Raw genomic sequence first — 22,201 nt, 5'->3', positions numbered from 1 at the left:
TCTGGTCTTGGAGGTTACTGCTGGACAACCCGCACCGTGTTTTGAAGGACATGACTTTACAACTCCATGCGTGATTTTTGTGCTGTCCTCACATGGAAATACATAAAAACTTATCACCTTTGCCACGGGCTGAAGCAGCTGCTCCACGCGCACCCCGGCAGGCTGCTCCATGTGAAAAGGACCATATGTTCATGTGAACAATCAGCTGGCGATCTGAATGTCACGTCACCCATGTCGGCTTTGGTCCACATGACACAGTGCCTATCCTTCACTGGACACGCGGACCGCTCGCAGGACACGTGCGCGGGGCCGGTTGTAGACGGGGCCAGCAGATGTGGACATGATGGGAGCACACGGCTTCATTCATGACATTTCATGACTGGACGTCTATGACCATGAGTCATCTACAGAGAAACAGAAGGTTCATACTTGTCCGCTCGATAAGAGGGATTCAATAAATTGCGTTGTTTTATGGTGTGTGGTTTTAATTTTTTTCTCTACAGCAGCAGTGCGATATGGTGCCACATGTTCCAGCTGCTCTCACTGTGTTCGTACACGAAACCATCGCCATTGTATCATGCACGGCTGTCCGACCATGCATTCCTCCTGACAGCAGGTGGAATGTTTTGTGATCCCCCATTCCATTTTTTTGTTTGTGGATTTTCTTCCGGTTTCTGATTCTTTCACCCAACATCGTGTTATGTGTGAATGCACCCTTATGGAGGGCGGCATGGTGGCTTAGTGGTTATCCCTGTTGCCTCACAGCAAGAAGGTTGTGGGATTGTTTCCCACCTGGTGCTTTCTTTCATGTTCTCCCTGTTTGTGTGGATTCCCTCCTGGTGCTCCAGCTGAACTGGAGACTTTAAATTGACCGTAGGTGTGAATGTGTTTGTATATGTGTGGTGCTGTGATTGCCTGCTGTCCTGTCCACGGTCAACCCCGCCTCTCACCCTGTGACTGCTAGGATAGGGCTCCAGTCCCCCTGTGAGACTTGAGTCGAGTAAGCAGGTATGGGACCAGGTGGGAAGTGATCAAAATAGTGCTAACCACTAAGCCGCTGTGCTGCCCATAATCCAGTCAAGTTCATCAACAGTATGCTACTGTAAGCTGCTGTGCGCTGATGAAATCTAAGACATGTGGCTTGATGTGAGATCTCACTCAGTTTATGTGTTTAACAACTGAGGAGTCATTCTGGAATAATTATGTCTCACTATCACATCCAACATCTGTCTCATATTTATCAAACAGATGTACAGATGTGGTCAGAAGTTTACATACACCCATCATGAGCATGAATGTCATGGAGATTTTGGACTTGTAATGATGTCCTTGAACTGTTATTTTGTCAGAATGGAATGATTGTACAGCAAACAGCCTTAATGGCATTAAATAACAAGAACTGAGTGCATAAGTTTGAGTTTAGTTTGGATCTTCTCCCCCGTCCACACAGGGTCAAAATTATATATACAGGCTCAAATATATACATACAGGTGCACTAATATTTGGTTAAATGTCCCGTAGCAAGCTGCACGTCACATTCACCTGCAGTTTGTCTGCATGGTGCAGTAATGTTAATGTTAATGTTGACCATGACAAAGTACTGACCTGCATGTCCTTGCAGAGGGACAATGTTTTGAATATACATGGAGGACTGGACCATGGAGAGGCTCATCACGCCATGTCTGGTGTCAGCGATCAGATGGGCTCAATGTCACAGGTAAGAAAAACATCCGATACAGATTTAAAGCTGCAACATGCTGCTTGGTTATCAGTTTGACTTAAGATGCATTCATATTGGCTGTAAAGCCCCTTTCACATGGGGCCAATTATCTTCCAATAAATTTAGTTCCAATAACTTTCAGTCCGCTAACATTTTTTAACAGTCAAAAACATTTGTAAACCCTAAAATCAAACATTTTAATCCCTGTTGTGTAATGAAGCTTCACTCATGTTTGACATGGTCCCCCCTCCCTGCGCTGTCCAGCAAAATATGGTTTCTGTATTTCAACGCTGCCAGATAGAATTTTCCAGTAATGTGACCGCATGACCTTTGTGGTGGTGGGATCGAACCCGGATGGATCGCACTAAAGACCATTCCTCTACCAGGTCAGCCAAAGGGGAATTCCTCGTTAGCCAAGCTAGCGGGAATGTCTTTTCAATCAGGACCCAGGACCTTCATCAGACCATGCCTCTACCAGGTCAGCCAAAGGGGAATTCCCCATTAGCCAAGCTAGTGGGAATGTCTTTTCAATCAGGACCCAGGACCTTCATCCTGCTACATATCTCCCCACCATTTTTGACTTTGTCCCGAAGTCACAGGTGCATTTAAGAATGTTCTGTGACTACCCACATCCTGTTCGTGATGCCAGATTGTGACCGCAGGACCTTTGTGGCCGGGATGGACCATGCCTCTATCAGGTCAGCCAAAGGGGAATTCCCCATTAGCCAAGCTAGCGGGAACGTCTTTTCAATCAGGACCCAGGACCTTCATCCTGCTACAGTAATAATCAACACCAACTGATGCAAGGCAATCTTCTAAGGATTTTATGTGGATGAGATTACCAGCAGTTATCGGCATGTATAACTGAGTACTGAGTATCACTATAGCAATGAAAGGTAATCCTAAAACTCTGCAATATTTGCCCAAGGGGTTCTATATAAGGCGAGAAAAGCAGGGTGCCTAAGATGGACCCCTATGGAACCCCAAATTTCATGTCACTAAGGTTAGAGATAGTGTTGTACAAAACACAGTGAGAACGACTGGTCAGGTATGATGTCAACCATGCAAGGTCATTCCTACTAATCCCCAAATAATCCCAGCCTGTTGAGTAGAATATGATGATCCACGGTATTAAATGCAGCACTAAGATCTAACAGCATCAGTGGTGTCCGAATGTAGGATGGTATCCTTTATCGCCTGACAAAGTTTGATCTGGATCTGATGCAAATTACAGATTTTGTGGCTGTATACATTTAACATTGAAAACGGCATTTAATGTATATTTTACATTTTTTATATCTATATTTTTTTATTATATTTTAGCTTATGAAAAGCCACTTCTAACAGGACTTTGTCCTTGAAAAATTTTTCCAAGGTAAAAATTTGTGGAATTGGAAACTAGTGTTGGCGGAGGTTTGCGTTCTATGTGCGCGGTGTTCTAGCATTCTTTTTGATATTACTATCAAACAAGTTCAGCTTTTTATATTTGTCATATTAACAAATCAAGCCTGTGGTTTATATACCTTTCACTATTGTGTCATTTGAGAGAAATTATTTTTTTTCCCTGAATTTGTTAAAATCAAATAAATGGGAATAAGTTGGCTGCAGCACAGCACAAAATTAATTCAAGCAGTATTTTTCTGAACCTTAAAATTACACATTACCATTACTAATTCAAGCTTACATATGATGTTTTCTTACAATATATATGCTGGTGGTGGTTTTACATCTATGTAGGACCTATTTACCCACTGGGCAGTGGTTCTTTCACTGTAAACATCTGCTAATGGATTAACATCTCCCAACCTTTTTTTTTTCCAGTAACGTTAAATTTTGATGTTCTGTGTTAGATGGTTCCCCTAACAAAAAGTGCCACTTCACAGCAAAGCAATGAGCAGAGCGTGTTTCTTCAGACAAAGTTAGTTTGTTTGCATTATTTTGTTGTTATTTTGTGCATACTCCCACGATGGCGGCTCCTTTCTCCCCCATTTATTGTTTCCTTAACAAATTATTAAATTTATAAATTTACTGTTTTGGCCATTGCTTTACAGGTGGATGTCCAACAACAACTAAGCCACTGTCCGACCGACACTGTGACCCACCCTGCACCAAACTGCGATCCTTATGCACAGAAGTGAGTTTTTTAATAAAATAATTTTTTAATTTTTTTAATAAAATACTTATACTATTACTGTTACTATTGCTCTGTCAATTCACCAAACCTGCAACCCATAAATTGATGTTTGCAACATGCAATGACAATGACAAAGGGAGATTGTATAGTGTTTTCAGGAAGACTTGGACAGAGAACCAAGTCGTAACAATCCCTGATGTCTGCATTCCATCAGCAGAATGCAGCATAATTATTCACCAGTTTGCTTCAATACAGTGGATGAAATAATAATTAAATGTCTTAAATAGGAGATTGCTTTTGTTGTTTGTTTGTTTTAATAGCCAGTACATGCATGTGTTCATCCATTGTTTGTTCTCTGCACACAGCTGTGATGTCCTATTCAGATATGTGCATCTGTATGTTTGGGAGACAACACAGTTTTGCACATATCAGTGACAGTAATGATCTGGAGCCTCATGTACAAAGACTTGCGTGAACTTTCTACTAAAAGTTGGCGTACACCAAAACCCTGAATCTGGCGTAAGCACAAATATATTCAGATGTATGAAAGTGTGCATAGACATGAATTCATGCATGTTCCGTTTGTACATCCCACTGAACGTGGAATTGAACATGGAACCAAACTCCTCCCTGGCCACGCATTATTTAAATATACAATTTAATGTAAATAGGCCCTTGGAGCAGCGAATCCCCACAACGTCACATCAGACAATATGAACACAGAAAATAAATGATACTACAAATGACTGGATATTACGTGGAGACATGAAGGGACAGTTTATTCGGTACGCTGTTAAACGGATTAATCATGAAACTGGAAAAATGTTCGTGGCCATTACGGAGCGTGTGTGTGTGTGTGTGTGTGTGTGTGTGTGTGTGTGTGTGTGTGTGTGTGTGTGTGTGTGTGTGTGTGTGTGTGTGTGTGTGGTCGACATGCAGAGGGTGCACACATTGATGTTCAAAAGGTGAGGCGCACCTCTGCTGACAGTGTGACATTCACAATTTACACACGCGTTTATTGACAAACAGAACACAGGAAGCCGGAGGACAAAGATGATACATGGTGCAAGATAGTGAGGAAGGACAACACTAGGTGGAGTGATGAAAAAGTCAAAGACACGTGAATGGGTCCCAAGAGCATGAGTGAATAGAAAACACAAAGCACAAAAGAATCAAAGTAAAAGACGAAGACACAATGGCAGGTGCAGGGGTGTGGAGTGAAAACAAATAAATGGAATGAAGAATAAAGAGAATAAATAAATCAAAACCCGAGGACAGAATACAATACAACTATGAACAGGAACAAACAGAGCATGAACATGAGAACTGAAAAGCGAACCATTACAAAATAAGTACAGATGAAAAACTGCATGGGAACAGAGCTGAGAACAATAAGAAAATAAACACTAAGACAAAACTAAACTGGACCTGACTAAGAAGCAAACTCTAAGTAAAACGGAGACTAAGTGAAAAATAAAACCCAACACTAAAGCACAACAGATAACAGCAAAATAAACAAATGATAACTAAATGATAAACAATAAAACAAAGAACAGAACTGAACCATGGGCAAAGTTCTCGTATGAAAAGTAACAAAGTGACAAAGCAACAGAACAGAGAATAAACAAGTGACAAAAAACAACTAATAAATCAAAGCTGGGGGCAAAGACAATGGGCAAAAGAAACGGGGAAAAAATTAAACCATAACCTAGATCAGGGTCAAATTCTGACAGTTATAAATTAATTAAAAATACAGAAGCCAAGATGATGGGTTGCATAAGTAATAGAATGCTTTGGTATAATACAGTACCTATAAATAATCAGTTTTACTTCCAGTTTTCTTCAGACAAGTCACTGAATATGTCTTGGACTTTATTTATATCAGTAATGAAGAAATACAAACAGTATGGGAGTAGACAGTTCTCAAAAACTGAGTGACTGTGCAAGAAGTAAAATAGTGAGGAAAGCCACCAAGACACCCAGACAACCCAGAAGAAATTATAAACCTCTGTGGTTGTAACTGGAAAAATTGTGCAGAGTGCATGTTTTGCATTTTGTATCCCCATTTATACAGCTTCTGTTGGGAAGGTGTCATAACACGGACCCGCAACAGGGGGCACAAATGAACGGACAATGGATAAGACAAAGAGTAACAATTTAATGTTGTGAAATGCACAACGGGATACAGACAAAAATATAATGCCAATTAAACACAAGGTGACGTGCGGGCAGGCTCGAAGATAGGAGACCTCTGGCGATCGAAGAGCCGGGACCCACACAGCTTCCACCACCAACGGCCTGAAGAACACCGGAGCCGCCAAGTCCTGAGTCCCCAGGTGGTCACCGTCTTCTGTTGCAGACCCTGGTACTGCTGGCAGAAGATGAAAACAGTTAATGGTGAGTGTGTATCCACACACCCAGTAATCCTTCACCTACAGATCTTCTAGGAGGGAAAACCTCCACCTCCAATCACACACTCATGCAGCTCCTGTTTAATCCGGCTTTTGTAGGGACGGAGGTGATTGGTGACAGCTGGTGTAAATGAGTGACAGCTGTCACTCTCTGTTGTCTCGGCGCCCTCTCATGCTTGAAGCCTGCACTCCAAGCAGGGCGCCGACTGGTGGTGGTGGGCCAGCAGTACCTCCTCTTCAGCGGCCCACACAACAGGACCCCCCCCTCAACGGGCGCCTCCTGGCGCCCGACCAGGCTTGTCCGGGTGTCTGCGGTAGAAATCGACCAGGAGGGCCGGGTCCAGGATGAAGCTCCTCTTCACCCAGGAGCGTTCTTCGGGTCCGTACCCCTCCCAGTCCACCAGATATTGAAAACCCCGGCCCTTCCGACGGACGTCCAGGAGTCGACGAACAGTCCATGCCGGCTCCCCGTCGATGATACGGGCAGGAGGTGGTACGGGTCCAGGGGTGCAGAGTGGTGAGGCGTGGTATGGTTTTAATCTGGAGACGTGAAACACTGGGTGAATCCGCAGTGAAGCTGGGAGTTTCAGCTTCACTGCAGCCGGGCTGAGGATCTTGACTATAGAAAAAGGTCCAATGAACCGGTCTTTGAGTTTCTGTGATTCAACCTGCAGTGGGATGTCCTTAGTTGACAACCACACCTCCTGCCCAGGCTGGTATGTAGGGGCCGGGGAACGCCGGCGATCTGCATGGGCCTTAGCCCTCATCCGGGCCTGCAACAGGGCAGAACGGGCGGTCCGCCACACCCGGCAGCACCTCCGCAGGTGGGCCTGGACAGAGGGGACCCCGACCTCTCCCTCCACAAGTGGGAACAATGGGGGCTGATACCCCAAACACGCCTCAAAAGGGGAGAGGCCGGTAGCAGATGAGACTTGGCTATTGTGGGTGTACTGGATCCAGGCCAGATGGTCACTCCAAGCCGCCGGATGCGCGGAGGTTACGCAGCAGAGGGCCTGCTCCAACTCCTGGTTCGCCCGCTCTGCCTGGCCATTCGTCTGTGGGTGATACCCAGACGAGAGACTCACGATGGCCCCCAGTTCCTTACAAAAACTCCTCCAGACCTGCGAGGAGAACTGGGGACCACGATCCGAAGCTTGGATCCGTGGCAGAAGTCCAAGACGGCAGCCCTGGCTTCTGGTGGGACGTAGAGTCTGTTCTTAGGACCGTTCCCCGGGTCCGGGTTCCTTGCCAGGGCCTCCCGGATGGTCTTCTCCACGTCCCATGTGAGGGTGGCCACGACAGTGGACTCGGGAACGATGGTCTCGATGGGGTCTGACAACTCGGCCTTGGCTTCCTCTTCGTGCACCCGGGACAGTGCGTCGGATCGTTGGTTCCTAGTCCCGGGACGGTAGGTGATCCAGAAGTCAAAGCGTCCGAAGAACAGGGACCAGCGGGCTTGCCTGGGGTTCAGCCGCTTGGCGGTCCGGATGTACTCCAGGTTCCGATGGTCCGTGAAAACCGTGAAAGGCACCGTAGCTCCCTCCAACAGGTGTCTCCACTCTTCAAGAGCCTCCTTCACCGCAAGGAGTTCCCGATTGCCCACGTCATAGTTACGTTCAGCGGGGGTCAACCTGTGGGAAAAGTAGGCACATGGATGGAGAACCTTGTTGGACTCCCCGCTCTGGGACAGGACGGCTCCTATCCCTGAGTCAGAGGCGTCCACCTCCACTATGAACTGGCGAGTAGGATCAGGCTGCACCAGAACTGGTGCAGACGAAAACCGGCGTTTCAACTCCCTAAACGCGGCTTCGCACCGATCCGACCAGGTGAAACGGACTTTAGTGGAGGTCAGGGCAGTCAGGGGGCTAACAACCTGACTGTAAACTTTAATGAACCTCCGGTAGAAATTTGCAAAGCCGAGGAACTGTTGCAGCTTCCTACGGCTTGTTGGTTGGGGCCAATCTCTCACCGCCGCAACCTTGGCCGGATCCGGGGTGACGGAGTTGGAGGAGATGATAAACCCCAGGAAGGACAAAGACGTGCGGTGGAACTCACACTTCTCGCCCTTCACAAACAACCGGTTTTCTAGTAACCGCTGCAGGACCTGACGTACATGCTGGACATGAGTCTCAGGGTCCGGAGAAAAGATGAGTATATCATCCAGATATACGAAGACAAACCGGTGCAGGAAGTCCCGCAAGACGTCATTAACCAATGCTTGGAACGTCGCGGGGGCATTAGTGAGGCCGAACGGCATGACCAGGTACTCAAAATGACCTAACGGGGTGGTACGCATTCCTAAGATCTAGTTTGGTGAACATTTTGGCTCCATGCAGGGGCGTGAACACCAAATCCAACAGGGGCAACGGGTATCGATTGTGAACCGTAATCTCGTTCAGCCCTCTGTAGTCAATGCATGGACGGAGTCCGCCGTCTTTTTTACCCACAAAAAAGAAACCCGCACCCATCGGGGAGGTGGAGTTCCGAATCAACCCGGCGGCTAAGGAGTCCCGGATGTAGGTCTCCATCGATTTGCGTTCCGGACGTGAGAGGTTGTACAATCTACTGGACGGGTACTCAGCGCCCGGGATCAAATCGATGGCACAATCGTACGGTCGGTGCGGGGGAAGAGTGAGTGCCAGATCTTTGCTGAAGACGTCAGCAAGATCGTGGTACACCTCGGGCACCACCGTCAGATTGGGGGGGACTTTGACCTCCTCTTTAGCTGTGATTCCGGGTGGAACCAAGGATCCAAGACACTCCCGGTGGCAGGTTTCGCTCCACTGCGTCACCACCCCAGACGGCCAATCAATCCGGGGATTGTGCTTCACCATCCATGGAAATCCCAGAATCACTCGGGAGGTAGAAGGTGTCACAAAAAACACGATCTCCTCCCTGTGATTCCCAGACACAACCAAGGTCACAGGCTGTGTCTGATGTGTAATTAACGGGAGTAGAGTGCCATCTAGTGCTCGCACCTTCAATGGTGAAGGCAGAGCCACCAGAGGAAGCCCTACTTCCCTGGCCCATCTGCTATCCAGCAGATTCCCTTCTGACCCCGTGTCTACCAGTGCTGGGGCGTGAAGGGTTAAATCCCCACTCAGGATTGTTACTGGGATTCGTGCTGATTTATGGGTTTTTCCCGTGTACATATTATGGCCCACCCTTAGCCCAGTTCCTAAGGATGGGCGTTGGAGTTTGATCGTTTGGGGCAGTCTTTTAACCTGTGCTCACAAGAGCCACAGTAAAAACACTCCCCGCGGGCCAGCCTCCTTTGTCTGATATTTGATTTTAATTTGGCCCTGCTCGTGTCCATAGCTTCGTCAGCAGGGGGAGCTGTTGCCACACGGAGCCCTCTGGCAGTGGAATGTGGGGACGATGACACCCTTTCGGACCCGGAGGAAAGAGGGACGGCTTGAGCCCGACCACGCCCCCCGGCCTGCTCCCGACAGTGTTCATTCAACCGGTTGTCTAAGCGTATAACCAAATTGATAAGCCCGTCGAAATCTTGCGGTTCCTCCTTAGCCAGCAGATGCTCCTTCAGGACCGGAGACAGTCCGTTTACGAAGGCGGCGCGGAGCGCAACGTTATTCCAGCCGGACCTCGCAGCCGCGATGCGGAAGTCGACTGCATAATCAGCTGCGCTCCGGCGCCCCTGTCTCATTGATAGCAGCACGCTCGAGGCGGTCTCGCCTCTGTTGGGATGATCAAACACCTGTTTGAATTCCCGTACAAACCCAGCGTATGACGTCAGGAGCCACGAATTCTGTTCCCAAAGCGCCGTAGCCCAGGCGCGTGCCTCACCTCGAAGCAAATTAATCACATAAGCCACCCGGCTGGCATCTGATGCGTACATAACTGGACGCTGTGCAAAAACGAGCGAACACTGCATTAAAAAGTCTGCGCACGTTTCGACACAGCCTCCGTACGGTTCTGGAGGGCTTATGCAAGCTTCAGGGGACGGTGGGGGGGTTTGTTGAACGGCCAGTGGAACGTCTGTCTGTGGCCCAGAGCCAGCAGGAGGAGTCACTGCAGCAGCGCTCGAGTTGCGCGCTTCCACTCTGGCGGTGAGAGCCTCCACCCTCCGATTGAGGACTACATTCTGCTCGGCTACCAGATTTAACTGAGCGGTGAAAGCGGTAAGGATTTGCTGCAGATCACTTACCACGCCTCCTGCTGACGCCTGCGCTCCTTGTTCTCCCATTGGCTGTTCAAGCTGTGGTTGACGCCCCTCGGAATCCATGACGAATGGCCGAGAAATCCTGTTGGGAAGGTGTCGTAACACGGACCCGCAACAGGGGGCACAAATGAACGGACAATGGATAAGACAAAGAGTAACAATTTAATGTTGTGAAACGCACAACAGATACAGACAAAAATATAATGCCAATTAAATACAAGGTGACGTGCGGGCAGGCTCGAAGATAGGAGACCTCTGGCGATCGAAGAGCCGGGACCCACACAGCTTCCACCACCAACGGCCTGAAGAACACCGGAGCCGCCAAGTCCTGAGTCCCCAGGTGGTCACCGTCTTCTGTTGCAGACCCTGGTACTGCTGGCAGAAGATGAAAACAGTTAATGGTGAGTGTGTATCCACACACCCAGTAATCCTTCACCTACAGATCTTCTAGGAGGGAAAACCTCCACCTCCAATCACACACTCGTGCAGCTCTTGTTTAAACCACTTATCTGGTTTGGGGTGTGAGGCGAAGCCGTCGCTGTCACACCAAACGCCAATCGCACAGATAAGGCAGAACACCACAGGATAACGGCTGCAAAAGAAGTTCAGATTATTACTCAACGTTTTGAGTCAGCAGAGACAATTACCTTAGACGGTAGCTGATTTCACGGCGATGAGGTGGAGTAATAATCCGGCTTTTGTAGGGACGGAGGTGATTGGTGACAGCTGGTGTAAATGAGTGACAGCTGTCACTCTCTGTTGTCTCGGCGCCCTCTCATGCTTGAAGCCTGCACTCCAAGCAGGGCGCTGACTGGTGGTGGTGGGCCAGCAGTACCTCCTCTTCAGCGGCCCACACAACAGCTTCATGATGAAGTGGTACAGAGGAGGATTTTCTTTCACCAAAACATTAAATCTAGGCTTCATCGCAGATGTACCTTCTGGCAAATTGTAGCTGAACCTTCAGGTCTTCTTTTTAAAGTTGCCATGTTTTTTTTTTTTAAACTAAGCATCATCACCGCTGGTGTGAGCGCACAGTGGTTGCAGCGTGCAATACCACAAAATGTATAGCGCCAAAAATGCATGCTAAATAGAACCAAAATTGCACAGAAAATGGAACACAATGGCAAATGATAAGAAAGATCCATATCACGTGACATACAAACCACCAATCAAATGACAAGGATTTATTTAGGCATTATATAGGGTATAATATCCTTAAAGCATTTCAAGGAACCTAAAGGGATTTCGGTGCATGAAGGGCAGGGGGACAACCCTAAGCTGAACACTCTGTGATCCCCGAGCCCTCAGATGACACTCCATGATGGCAACAGTAATACAGAAAAGTACATTGAGATTTTAGAGCAACCTTTACTGACATATTGGGTTTCACAGAGAGCAGATGTTACAGCCAGAAATATGTCATAAGCTTTGTCAGCATCATCAACATCATCAGCATAAACTTTATCCCAGCCTTGATGATCCATATAATTTTTAAACATATAAACTGCCTGTTTTTTTGTGTCTAATTAATATAGTACTTTTGAAGTCTTTACTGGACTTGGTGGACCTCTGAAGAGTTGTAAAAACTGCCAGATTTGAATCAGTGAATCATTTATAAGTAGCCTACCTTCTATTTTAAGATGTGTCTGCAGGGAGAATGGGACAAAATAATTTGAATTGCTTCTTCACTTGTATCCCCTCAATGCCAAAACTTCATTTAAGTGTTGTGTCAAGGAATGGCAACATTACAGAGTACTAAATGCTTTCATATCTCAACTTTTTGCAGAATCTGTTCATTCAATTCATTTTTCAAACCTGCTTACTCCAATAACAGTCATGGGGGTGAAGTCTATCCCTGTAGACATTGGGTAGGAGGCGGGGTACACCCTGGAGTATTGGCACTGTACTGTAGAATCTGTCGCAAGCTTTACATGTAAAAATGCACTAATTAAATCAAGTCCACCACACAAAACGTGAAATATCTTGGGTTCATACAGTCTGCAATGAAATACAAGTATACAAGTATAGAATCACTGTTTTTTTTGGGGGGGGGGGGGGGTTCTGTGGATTTTTTCTTTGTTGTTGTTGTTGATGTCTGTTTGTTTTGTTTGTTCTTTTAATTTTTCATGTGGTTTTTGTTGCTGTTGTCCTTTAGTTATTTTGTGTATTTGTTTGTTTGTTTTTATCAATCAATCAACATTTATTTATATCGCCCTTTACGGCAGCCAGAAGGTGGCCAAAGTGTTTTACAGTAAAATCTAAGGAATACATTTCTAGAGAATAAAGGCAAACATAGAATAGAATTAAAAAGGCACCAGAAGCAAAACACATCACAGCACCACTTGGTATTAAAAGCCATTTTAAATAAATAAGTATTGAGCTTTGATTTAAAAAGTGCTTGGTTAGATGTTAATTTAGATGTTGTATTATAAGATGCCTTCACTGAACAGAGAGATGCTTGCAAGCTGCCCTCACCCAGCGCTCTCCCTACGTCTTCTGCCTGCACTCGACCTCGCACCCAGGTGGGCGGGCCGTTGCCTACACGTGGATCAGTAAACTTATGTGATTCGTTGTTGCATTACACAGTTATATGTGGTGGCTGCTTGCGTTATATATCTGAAACGGTATGTGTCAAATCAAAACTGTTCTGTCTGTGTAGCATGATAACCAAAGAACAGTATGCATCATGGAGTAGAGGAGACAGAGGACATGGCCATGAGACATACTGTCCAACAAATCTTAAAATAAATTCTAAAATGAACTGGAAGCCAGTGGAGTGAATGAAGTACAAACGTAATATACTGACATCTGGAAGTGTTCCTTAAAGACGAGCAGCAGCATTCTGCACCAGTTGGAGACGTACAAGAGACGACTGTTTAACACCAGCATAAAGTGGATTAGTGTAATCAAGTCTGGAGCTGATGAAAGCATGAATGGCCGTCTGAAGATACTTGAGCTAGAAGATGAAGCTTCACCATTTTCAATATCATCCCAGCTTTTTCCAATTCAGGGTTGTAGAAAGTACGAGTACATGTGTGTCACAGCTGTTTGTGTGCAGAGTGTGTTAAATACAAGACAAAATGACTGGTGAAGAGGGTGAATGTGCGGAAAGATCAGTGGCATCAGAGGGAGCAGGTGCCACAGGCAGAACATCCCAGATATCATGGGAGAGAACACACCCTGTGACACTCACACAGCATCACTGGACTCTGTGGGGGGGCAGCTGCAGGTGCCAGAACACACCCATCCACAGTGAACATTCAAATAACAGTGAAAATCAAACTGAACCGGCGTTGGTTTATTTATGGATAGGGGGTAGTGTGAAGATTATAATGTGTGACTATCAGGGCACCGTCCCCCTGCAACTGGAACTAGATGGTGATGAAATGTTTTGTTTCCTTTGTTTGGCACTAAAGAGGCATCAGTGATCTCTGATCATCCTGCACGGTGCAGCGTTGACCTGCCACAGCTCCTGCTTGTGTGGGGAGGATTTCTAAATCTGATTAAGCTCCAGACTCCCTCCTGATGAATAGCGTCTGTGTAAAGTGAGGTGTGGAGGAGGGGTGGCGTCTCTGAAAAGAATAAAACACACGCTCTGTCTGCCAAAACAGCAGTAGCTGACACATTAATTGTGCATCTGCCTTCATTTTCCACAGCTCAGTTCATGATGAGATTATCAACCACAGGGATGGATTTCAGTTTAATCCAGGAAGTCATAAAGTGGGTGGTGTGGAGTGCAGTTTAAGAGTCTGTCCACTTTAGAGTCAGTGGATTTTTGCAATAGCATGATCTGTTATGTGTCTTTGGTTGTATTTCTTCAAATATGCACAGCCCTTTAACATCAAATCAAATCAAATCAATTTTATTTATATAGTGCCAAATCACAACAAACAGTTGCCCCAAGGCGCTTTATATTGTAAGGCAAAAGCCATACAATAATTACAGAAAAGCCCCAACAGTCAAAATGACCCCCCCATGAGCAAGCACTTGGCAACAGTGGGAAGGAAAAACTCCCTTTTAACAGGAAGAAACCTCCAGCAGAACCAGGCTCAGGGAGGGGCAGTCTTCTGGAATATATATATATACTCAACAAAAATATAAACGCAACACTTTTGGTTTTGCTCCCATTTTGTATGAGATGAACTCAAAGATCTAAAACTTTTTCCACATACACAATATCACCAATTCCCTCAAATATTGTTCACAAACCAGTCGAAATCTGTGATAGTGAGCACTTCTCCTTTGCTGAGATAATCCATCCCACCTCACAGGTGTGCCATATCAAGATGCTGATTAGACACCATGATTAGTGCACAGGTGTGCCTTAGACTGCCCACAATAAAAGGCCACTCTGAAAGGTGCAGTTTTGTTTTATTGGGGGGGATACCAGTCAGTATCTGGTGTGACCATCATTTGCCTCATGCAGTGCAACACATCTCCTTCGCATCATCCGTGAAGAGAACACCTCTCCAACGTGCCAAATGCCAGGGAATGTGAGCATTTGCCCACTCAAGTCGGTTACGACGACGAACTGGAGCCAGGTCGAGACCCTGATGAGGACTACGAGCATGCAGATGAGCTTCCCTGAGACAGTTTCTGACAGTTTGTGCAGAAATTCTTTGGTTATGCAAACCGATTGTTCCAGCAGCTGTCCGAGTGGCTGGTCTCAGACGATCTTGGAGGTGAACATGCTGGATGTGGAGGTCCTGGGCTGGTGTGGTTACACGTGGTCTGCGGTTGTGAGGCTGGTTGGATGTACAGCCAAATTCTCTGAAACGCCTTTGGAGATGGCTTATGGTAGAGACATGAACATTCAATACACGAGCAACAGCTCTGGTTGACATTCCTGCTGTCAGCATGCCAATTGCACGCTCCCTCAAATCTTGCGACATCTGTGGCATTGTGCTGTGTGATAAAACTGCACCTTTCAGAGTGGCCTTTTATTGTGGGCAGTCTAAGGCACACCAATCATGGTGTCTAATCAGCATCTTGGTATGGCACACCTGTGAGGTGGGATGGATTATCTCAGCAAAGGAGAAGTGCTCACTATTACAGATTTAGACTGGTTTGTGAACAATATTTAAGGGAAATGGTGATATTGTGTATGTGGAAAAAGTTTTAGATCTTTGAGTTCATCTCATACAAAATGGGAGCAAAACCAAAAGTGTTGCGTTTATATTTTTGTTGAGTGTATATAAAATATGGAAACAGCATAACTTCAGAAACATTAACATCACCACATAGCCAATACCACCATGTACTGTATTTTCCAGAGTTGTACCAGAGTATAAATCACACCTTTTTCTCTATTATCAGGTCTTTAATTTGGGATTTTTGTCCATTGTTGTAATGTGCTTTTTATTAGTAGGATCTATCCTTTTATTGTTAGAATTTATTTTGTTTAGTGCTTTGATTCCTGGGAAAGTCCTATATAAATTGCCATTATAATTATTATTGCTATGAATAACAAATGTATGATTGATGGCATAGAATTTGCACAGTCTAAGTTGTGGGCGGGGGCGGTCCTGGAGGCGGGCCGACCGGGCGGCCGACCTGGCAGCCGCCCGGGGCAGCATCGCGGGGGGGGCGGCACAACCGTGCGGAAAAAAAAAAAAAAACGGTAAAAAAAAAAAAGGGTGGGGGGGGTTGTCCTGACGGGGGGGTTCATGGTTACGTTACGTTACGGCAGAGCGGCGCCCCACCTTCCCGTCCCATGGCGGCTTTCCTCTCACTCATTCCCGCAGCTTCACAATGCTATAAACAGTAGCGAAGCAAAGACTGCAGCGAAACGAGACGAGTCATTGGATAAATGCTGGGCTTTGTCCCGCCCATCGGACGCTCAGCGTGTCTGGGGGTCTATGGGGCAGTGGGCTGGCCTCGGCTGGCCCGGATCTGTCTGAGGCTGAATCCCTTTTTGATTGACATGAGCGAATCAGCGATCTTTTGGTGTAAACATCTGTGGGAGCATTTTCATTCTTTTCTGAGTTGAACCGGAGACTTTCCTAATCCTCTTAGTGGCATTTTCTTTGTTAAAAACGACTAGCGACAAATCAAGCTTCTATTTCTGGTGTTTTTTTGTAGCTGCTTGTGTTTGGAGACTGACTTCTATCACTCTTTCTGACTTCTATCTCAGTTTCTGTCCCTACCGAGCAGCGGGTGCTGCTGAGCTCTTCTACCGTCACAAAGCACTCACAGGCGGACACACTTCACACGAGCCTCGCGCCAGTCCCAGCTAGCGAGCTAGCTAGGTAGCAAGCTGCACATAATGGCAGACAATTTGAATGTTGTGGGCCGGATTTTGGTGAAGCCATTTGATAGTCTTCCTTACGAAGAAGCCATGGCTGCTGTCATGGCTTCAGCTCTCAATGGTTTGCAGGCCAAAGTTAAAGCAATAGCCCCCAGTGCAATGTTTGTGCATTGCTATGCACACAGACTGAATCTGGTTCTGTCTCAGGGGGCTAAATGCTTATCAATCAATCAATTTTTTTATATAGCGCCAAATCACAACAAACAGTTGCCCCAAGGCGCTTTATATTGTAAGGCAAGGCCATACAATAATTATGTAAAACCCCAACGGTCAAAACGACCCCCTGTGAGCAAGCACTTGGCTACAGTGGGAAGGAATAACTCCCTTTTAACAGGAAGAAACCTCCAGCAGAACCAGGCTCAGGGAGGGGCAGTCTTCTGCTGGGACTGGTTGGGGCTGAGGGAGAGAACCAGGAAAAAGACATGCTGTGGAGGGGAGCAGAGATCGATCACTAATGATTAAATGCAGAGTGGTGCATACAGAGCAAAAAGAGAAAGAAACAGTGCATCATGGGAACCCCCCAGCAGTCTACGTCTATAGCAGCATAACTAAGGGATGGTTCAGGGTCACCTGATCATTATCACCGAATGACATGCTCTTCAGAAAAAAGCATTGACGGTATGTATGTAGTTAAAAGTTAAAACATCTTTCTGTCTAACATCTTTCTGTGTAAGTATTGCATGTTACAACGTGGAGACCTACAAGGTCAGGTCACAGATGCCGGCTGACGTTAAATGTATTCCTGGGGCCAGAGCTCCTGACATTGCCTCCCATCTTAGGGTGCTGGCGCTGCAGAAGGGAAGACAGACTAAAGAACATGACATGAGATATAGTCACATAGTTATTCACGTCGGCACCAATGATGTCAGGATGAAGCACTCAGAGGTCACAAAAATGGACATAGAGAGGATTTCTGACCTTGCCAGAAAGGTGTGTCAGCATTGATTAATAGTCTCTGCCCCCACCCACCCACCCCCCCCCCCACCCCATTAGAATGATGAGGCGTTTAGCAGGCTGACATAGTTAAATAGGTGGCTGGCGCAATTTTGTAGACAGCAAGGCTTTAGCTTTACTGATAACTGGCCTTCGTTCTGGGGCTGCCATGGCTTGCTGATGCCAGATGGCCTCCACCCTACTGGGGAAGGTGACGCCATCTTGTCTATGAACATAGACAGAGCTCGACAGGGAGGGTACCATTAGGAATTTACAGCAGTCCACGGAGCAGGTGATTAGAGACCCTGCAAGGCTTATGACAAATGTGGGTGTGGAATCCATTAGCTTAGCGGGGAAATTAGTGCAGAAAATCCACTATGGTGATAGTGCAGTTTATCTGGCAGGGAGGGAAATTCAACAAGTTGAGACTGTGGCCTGCTTCCGTAGACATGTCTATAAAAATCATAGAGGGATATGCTTTGCAAACTTAATACCTGTTACTACACTGGATGATGTTGAAATTGAGGATGGCCCAGTGGTTGTTCCAGCAATATCAAAGATTTTGTGTCTGCTGCCTACAGCTTGTGTGGGATGTCTCAAACGTAAACCTACTTCTAGGCATCTAATATATGCTACTCTGGAACCACACCTAAACCCAAACAGTCCAACTGTCAACCCCACTGAGGTCCTTCGCCTGGGTCTCATTAACATAAGATCACTATCCTCAAAATCATTGTTGGTTAATGATCTAATTATTGATCATCACTTAGATATGATTGGGTTATGTGAAACCTGGCTTAAACCTACAGGTGTCCTTCCTTTAAATGAGGCCTGCCCACCAGCATATACATTTATCAATCAATCAATCAATTTTATTTATATAGCGCCAAATCACAACAAACAGTTGCTCAAAGGCGCTTTATATTGTAAGGCAAGGCCATACAATAATTACGTAAAAACCCCAATGGTCAAAACGACCCCCTGTGAGCAAGCACTTGGTGACAGTGGGAAGGAAAAACTCCCTTTTAACAGGAAGAAACCTCCAGCAGAACCAGGCTCAGGGAGGGACAGTCTTCTGCTGGGACTGGTTGGGGCTGAGGAGAGAGAATCAAGAAAAAGACATGCTGTGGAGGGGAGCAGAGATCAATCACTAATGATTAAATGCAGAGTGGCGCATACAGAGCAAAAAGAGAAAGAAACACTCAGTGCATCATGGGAACCCCCCAGCAGTTTAAGTCTATAGCAGCATAACTAAGGGATGGTTCAGGGTCACCCGATCCAGCCCTAACTATAAGCTTTAAGCCTAATCTTAAAAGTAGAGAGGGTGTCTGTCTCCCTGATCTGAATTGGGAGCTGGTTCCACAGGAGAGGAGCCTGAAAGCTGAAGACTCTGCCTCCCATTCTACTCTTACAAACCCTAGGAACTACAAGTAAGCCTGCAGTCTGAGAGCGAAGCGCTCTATTGGGGTGATATGGTACTACGAGGTCCCTAAGATAAGATGGGACCTGATTATTCAAAACCTTATAAGTAAGAAGAAGAATTTTAAATTCTATTCTAGAATTAACAGGAAGCCAATGAAGAGAGGCCAATATGGGTGAGATATGCTCTCTCCTTCTAGTCCCTGTCAGTACTCTAGCTGCAGCATTTTGAATTAACTGAAGGCTTTTTAGGGAACTTTTAGGACAACCTGATAATAATGAATTACAATAGTCCAGCCTAGAGGAAATAAATGCATGAATTAGTTTTTCAGCATCACTCTGAGACAAGACAAGGATCTGGTTAGACACCATGTTTCTAAGATTTGTGGGGCCAAGTACAATAACTTCAGTTTTATCTGAGTTTAAAAGCAGGAAATTAGAGGTCAATCGTGTCCTTATGTCTGTAAGACAATCCTGCAGTTTAGCTAATTGGTGTGTGTCCTCTGGCTTCATGGATAGATAAAGCTGGGTATCATCTGCGTAACAATGAAAATTTAAGCAATGCCGTCTAATAATACTGCCTAAGGGAAGCATGTATAAAGTGAATAAAATTGGTCCTAGCACAGAACCTTGTGGAACTCCATAATTAACCTTAGTCTGTGAAGAAGATTCCCCATTTACATGAACAAATTGTAATCTATTAGATAAATATCATTCAAACCAACGCAGCGCAGTGCCTTTAATACCTATGGCATGCTCTAATCTCTGTAATAAAATTTTATGGTCAACAGTATCAAAAGCAGCACTGAGGTCTAACAGAACAAGCACAGAGATGAGTCCACTGTCTGAGGCCATAAGAAGATCATTTGTAACCTTCACTAATGCTGTTTCTGTACTATGATGAATTCTAAAACCTGACTGAAACTCTTCAAATAGACCACTCCTCTGCAGATGATCAGTTAGCTGTTTTACAACTACCCTTTCAAGAATTTTTGAGAGAAAAGGAAGGTTGGAGATTGGCCTATAATTAGCTAAGATAGCTGGGAAGTGATGGCTTTTTAAGTAATGGTTTAATTACTGCCACCTTAAAAGCCTGTGGTACATAGCCAACTAATAAAGATAGATTGATCATATTTAAGATCGAAGCATTAAATAATGGTAGGGCTTCCTTGAGCAGCCTGGTAGGAATGGGGTCTAATAGATATGTTGATGGTTTGGATGAAGTAACTAATGAAAATAACTCAGACAGAACAATCTGAGAGAAAGAGTCTAACCAAATACCGGCATCACTGAAAGCAGCCAAAGATAACGATTCGTCTTTGGGATGGTTATGAGTAATTTTTTCTCTAATAGTTAAAATTTTATTAGCAAAGAAAGTCATGAAGTCATTACCAGTTAAAGTTAAAGGAATACTCGGCTCAATAGAGCTCTGACTCTTTGTCAGCCTGGCTACAGTGCTGAAAAGAAACCTGGGGTTGTTCTTATATTCTTCAATTAGTGATGAGTAGAAAGATGTCCTAGCTTTACGGAGGGCTTTTTTATAGAGCAACAGACTCTTTTTCCAGGCTAAGTGAAGATCTTCTAAATTAGTGAGACGCCATTTCCTCTCCAACTTACAGGTTATCTGCTTTAAGCTGCGACTTTGTGAGTTATACCACGGAGTCAGGCACTTCTGATTTAAAGCTCTCTTTTTCAGAGGAGCTACAGCATCCAAAGTTGCCTTCAATGAGGATGTAAAACTATTGACGAGATACTCTATCTCACTTACAGAGTTTAGGTAGCTACTCTGCACTGTGTTGGTATATGGCATTAGAGAACATAAAGAAGGAATCATATCCTTAAACCTAGTTACAGCGCTTTCTGAAAGACTTCTACTGTAATGAAACTTATTCCCCACTGCTGGGTAGTCCATCAGAGTAAATGTAAATGTTATTAAGAAATGATCAGACAGAAGGGAGTTTTCAGGGAATACTGTTAAGTCTTCAATTTCCATACCATAAGTCAGAACAAGATCTAGGATATGATTAAAGTGGTGGGTGGACTCATTTACATTTTGAGCAAAGCCAGTTGAGTCTAACAATAGATTAAATGCAGTGTTGAGGCTGTCATTCTCAGCATCTGTGTGGATGTTAAAATCGCCCACTATAATTATCTTATCTGAGCTAAGCACTAAGTCAGACAAAAGGTCTGAAAATTCACAGAGAAACTCACAGTAACGACCAGGAGGACGATAGATAACAACAAATAAAACTGGTTTTTGGGACTTCCAATTTGGATGGACAAGACTAAGAGTCAAGCTTTCAAATGAATTAAAGCTCTGTCTGGGTTTTTGATTAATTAATAAGCTGGAATGGAAGATTGCTGCTAATCCTCCGCCTCGGCCCGTGCTACGAGCGTTCTGGCAGTTAGTGTGACTCGGGGTGTTGACTCATTTAAACTAACATATTCATCCTGCTGTAACCAGGTTTCTGTAAGGCAGAATAAATCAATATGTTGATCAATTATTATATCATTTACTAACAGGGACTTAGAAGAGAGAGACCTAATGTTTAATAGACCACATTTAACTGTTTTAGTCTGTGGTGCAGTTGAAGGTGCTATATTATTTTTTCTTTTTGAATTTTTATGCTTTAATAGATTTTTGCTGGTTATTGGTGGTCTGGGAGCAGGCACCGTCTCTACGGGGATGGGGTAATGAGGGGATGGCAGGGGGAGAGAAGCTGCAGAGAGGTGTGTAAGACTACAACTCTGCTTCCTGGTCCCAACACTGGATAGTCACGGTTTGGAAGATTTAAGAAAATTGGCCAGATTTCTAGAAATGAGAGCTGCTCCATCCAAAGTGGGATGGATGCCGTCTCTCCTAACAAGACCAGGTTTTCCCCAGAAGCTTTGCCAATTATCTATGAAGCCCACCTCATTTTTTGGACACCACTCAGACAGCCAGCAATTCAGGGAGAATATGTGGCTAAACATGTCACTCCCGGTCCGATTGGGGAGGGGCCCAGAGAAAACTACAGAGTCCGACATTGTTTTTGCAAAGTTACACACCGATTCAATGTTAATTTTAGTGACCTCCGATTGGCGTAACCGGGTGTCA

General features: G+C 45.3%; 1 protein-coding gene across 1 annotated transcript in view; it reads left to right on the top strand.

The window, feature by feature from the left end:
• LOC117501852 (thrombospondin type-1 domain-containing protein 7A-like) overlaps window positions 1-22,201 on the top strand; it is a 316,378-nt gene that overhangs the window by 282,022 nt on the left and 12,155 nt on the right. Inside the window, exons 24-25 of the mRNA XM_034160813.1 lie at window positions 1,622-1,717; window positions 3,772-3,854. Of these exons, the coding sequence (XP_034016704.1) occupies window positions 1,622-1,717; window positions 3,772-3,854 (179 nt within the window). The remainder of the gene's footprint in view (window positions 1-1,621; window positions 1,718-3,771; window positions 3,855-22,201) is intronic.

Source organism: Thalassophryne amazonica, chromosome 20, assembly GCF_902500255.1.
Source record: "Thalassophryne amazonica chromosome 20, fThaAma1.1, whole genome shotgun sequence".
Taxonomy (NCBI): domain Eukaryota; kingdom Metazoa; phylum Chordata; class Actinopteri; order Batrachoidiformes; family Batrachoididae; genus Thalassophryne; species Thalassophryne amazonica.
Note: the sequence above shows the minus strand (reverse complement) of the source record. Positions and strands in the feature narration are given on the sequence as shown.